Source organism: Anneissia japonica, unplaced genomic scaffold (assembly GCF_011630105.1).
Source record: "Anneissia japonica isolate Jap-2015-1 unplaced genomic scaffold, ASM1163010v1 scaffold1764_len714935_cov166, whole genome shotgun sequence".
In the NCBI taxonomy this organism is placed as follows: domain Eukaryota; kingdom Metazoa; phylum Echinodermata; class Crinoidea; order Comatulida; family Comatulidae; genus Anneissia; species Anneissia japonica.
Window position 1 is genome coordinate 279923 of NW_022757468.1, and position 2717 is coordinate 282639.

The window sequence follows — 2717 nt, forward strand, 5'->3', positions numbered from 1 at the left end:
TATATATATAATATATATATATATGCATTATTGATTACATTCTATAACTACATTTTAGGAGACGAATCTCATTGGATTGTGGAGACAGAGTACATTGAAACTAATTCTACTTACTCATTACGCCATCCGAGTTTTCCTAACTACTATCGTCACTGTCTGTATAGGCATTGGAGTATATCAACAGCGATAAACTATAAAATGAAGTTACGTTTTAAAACCATAATTATGGAGGAAGGTTTTGACTTTTTATATCTTGTTTACGGTATCAATCCAATAGTTGTAGAATTATCTGATAGTAGAAATGCTGATTTACTGATGACGCTTGAAAACACTTTTTTCGACTCGATGGAATTTTACGTATGCACAGACCTGATTACCGAGGGCCCTGGATTTGATATAACTATAACACCATTATGTAAGTTATTATTATTAGCATTGTCGACGGCGATGTCACCGTCACAACCACCATTGACGCCGCCTCCATATTATTAAGTGTAAAAATAATAATTATATTTTTAAAATGTTGTTTTCCTATAGTATACCAACATTTAGGCGTATGTTCACTTATTTATTTTATTGTTTATTAATATAGCGCCTTTCGAAGATACAAAGCGCCTTTGTCCCAGATCATTGGGTCCACAGGCGTAAGTTGCTGCAGTTAAAGTGTCTTGCTCAGAAACGCAGCGAGTGATTGCAACTCAAACCTTGAGGCTATGGGAAATATACAGTTTCGTTATCGCTATTATGCTGATATTTTTGTTATGTTCAGTGGCGGATCCAAGAATTTGAAATAGAGGAAGCCCAGGAAGGGACTTTCACAGAATATGGAGGGCGTAGACCTGCTCAACCCCACTATGGTTTAAGCTAAGGCAAGAAAATGTATGATTATGGAACTTCCAGATTTATAGAAATGCAAATCTCAGGCTTAAATTTGATTTTTTTTCCTGCAATTTTTTACTTTTGAAAAATTTTGGTTTGGGACGGGCGGGCTGGCTGGGACTCCTTCAATCTGCCACTGATGTTAACACAAACGTGGAATTGTTTTGATGAATATAACTTATATTTGCAAATACGGAGATCAAAGAAACCAAACTGTTCCGTTACCGCTTTTATGTTGATGCTGTTATGTTACATATAAACAAGAAAATGTTTTGATCATGAATTTGAAACTTATATTTGCAGATACGGAATCATCTACTGTAGAAATCGAGATCCCAGGTCGGTGTTTGAGATCAAAATTTGCTTTACTTTGTTTGCAACTTAACTGAATAAAGACCAATTATTAGTTGATATAATATACCGGTATCGAGAGAGGTAGAAAGAACGTGAGGGAGTCCGTCTATGCAAATTCCTTATAAAAGCGACCAACGAGAGCTTTATTGAAATTTCAAATCCGATTGGAAACTGATTAAACACTATATTTTTGCAAAGGCTTGCAACAACTATGACAGGGCCATCGCCCCCGCTACCACTGACGCCTCAACCGTATACTTAAAAATAATAATTGTTGCTATTATTATTGATCCGAGTTTCATTTGAAGTTTAACATTCCTTTAAACTACCAAACTCGGTGTTTTATATCTCAGAAATATTTTCATAATAATTATGTTGATAACGCTGTTAAGTTAGTATAAAAGGTGAAAATATTTTGATTATTATATATCTTGTATTTACAGGAGTGGAATCAACCATTAATCAAATCAAAAGCTCAGGTTTGTGTATAGTTTCTAACTTATGTTTATTTTCAATTATATTGAAATATCACAATTCGTTTATAAATTAGTACCGTATTTCATATGTTTATTAGGTTCATTTCATGCAGACAAATTGTCTTGCTCAAAGACAAAAGCGAAAGAATAAAAAAAAATTAAAAACACATTAATATAAAAAAGAAATGTACAACGAGGGATTGAAACCCCGACCTCAAGGTTAGGGAAACCAAACCCTTTCGCTACCGCTTCTATGTTGATAATGATGTTATCATAAAAATGTAATGTTTTGGTCATAAATTTCACATTTATTTACAGATACGGAATCAACAACTTTAGAAATCGAGATCCCAGGTCTGTGTATAAAATCAAATCTTGCTTTGTTTGTTTGCAACTTACCGGCAACTCAATGAAGATAGATTATTACTTGATATCAGTTTTTGTAAAATGCTGATATAGGTTGATATTTGACACACTTTGATTTGATATAACTATGACATCTGTATTGTGTAAGTTATTATTATTGGCGTTGTCGATGACGATGACGACGATGTCGCTGTCACCGCCACCACTGACGCCGCCTCCATATTATTAATTATAAAAATAATAGGCTAATTATAATTTTTAAATGTCTCAGTTTTCCTGTAGTACCAATATTTAGGCATAAGCCTATGTCTATTTATTCAATTGATTGTTTAATTATATAGCGCCTTTCATTAAGATACGCCTTTGTCCCAGGTCATTGGGTCTACAGGCTTAACTTCTTCTGTAATCGGCGCGGGAGCTTGCAACCCTACCGGGAAACCATACTTATGGGTGGAGAAAATTAATGCAGTAAAAGTGTCTTGCTCAGAAACAAAGCGAGGGATTGCAACAAAAACCTTGAGTTTACGGTAACTAAACCGTTTATATAGAGGGAATTGATTGAAACACTGACCTCGAGGTTAGGGAAACCAAACCGTTCTGTTACCGCTTCTATATTTATAATTTCCGTTATGTTATTACAAA

At 34.3% G+C, this 2717-nt stretch overlaps 1 protein-coding gene across 1 annotated transcript in view; it reads left to right on the top strand.

The window, feature by feature from the left end:
* Nucleotides 1-67: 67 nt before the first annotated feature.
* The window catches only part of LOC117124781 (adhesion G-protein coupled receptor D1-like), a 14495-nt gene continuing 11845 nt past the window's right edge, over nt 68-2717 (top strand). Inside the window, exons 1-4 of the mRNA XM_033271110.1 lie at nt 68-415; nt 1183-1218; nt 1677-1712; nt 2028-2063. Coding sequence (XP_033127001.1) covers nt 199-415; nt 1183-1218; nt 1677-1712; nt 2028-2063 — 325 coding nt within the window. The 5' untranslated portion in view covers nt 68-198. The remainder of the gene's footprint in view (nt 416-1182; nt 1219-1676; nt 1713-2027; nt 2064-2717) is intronic.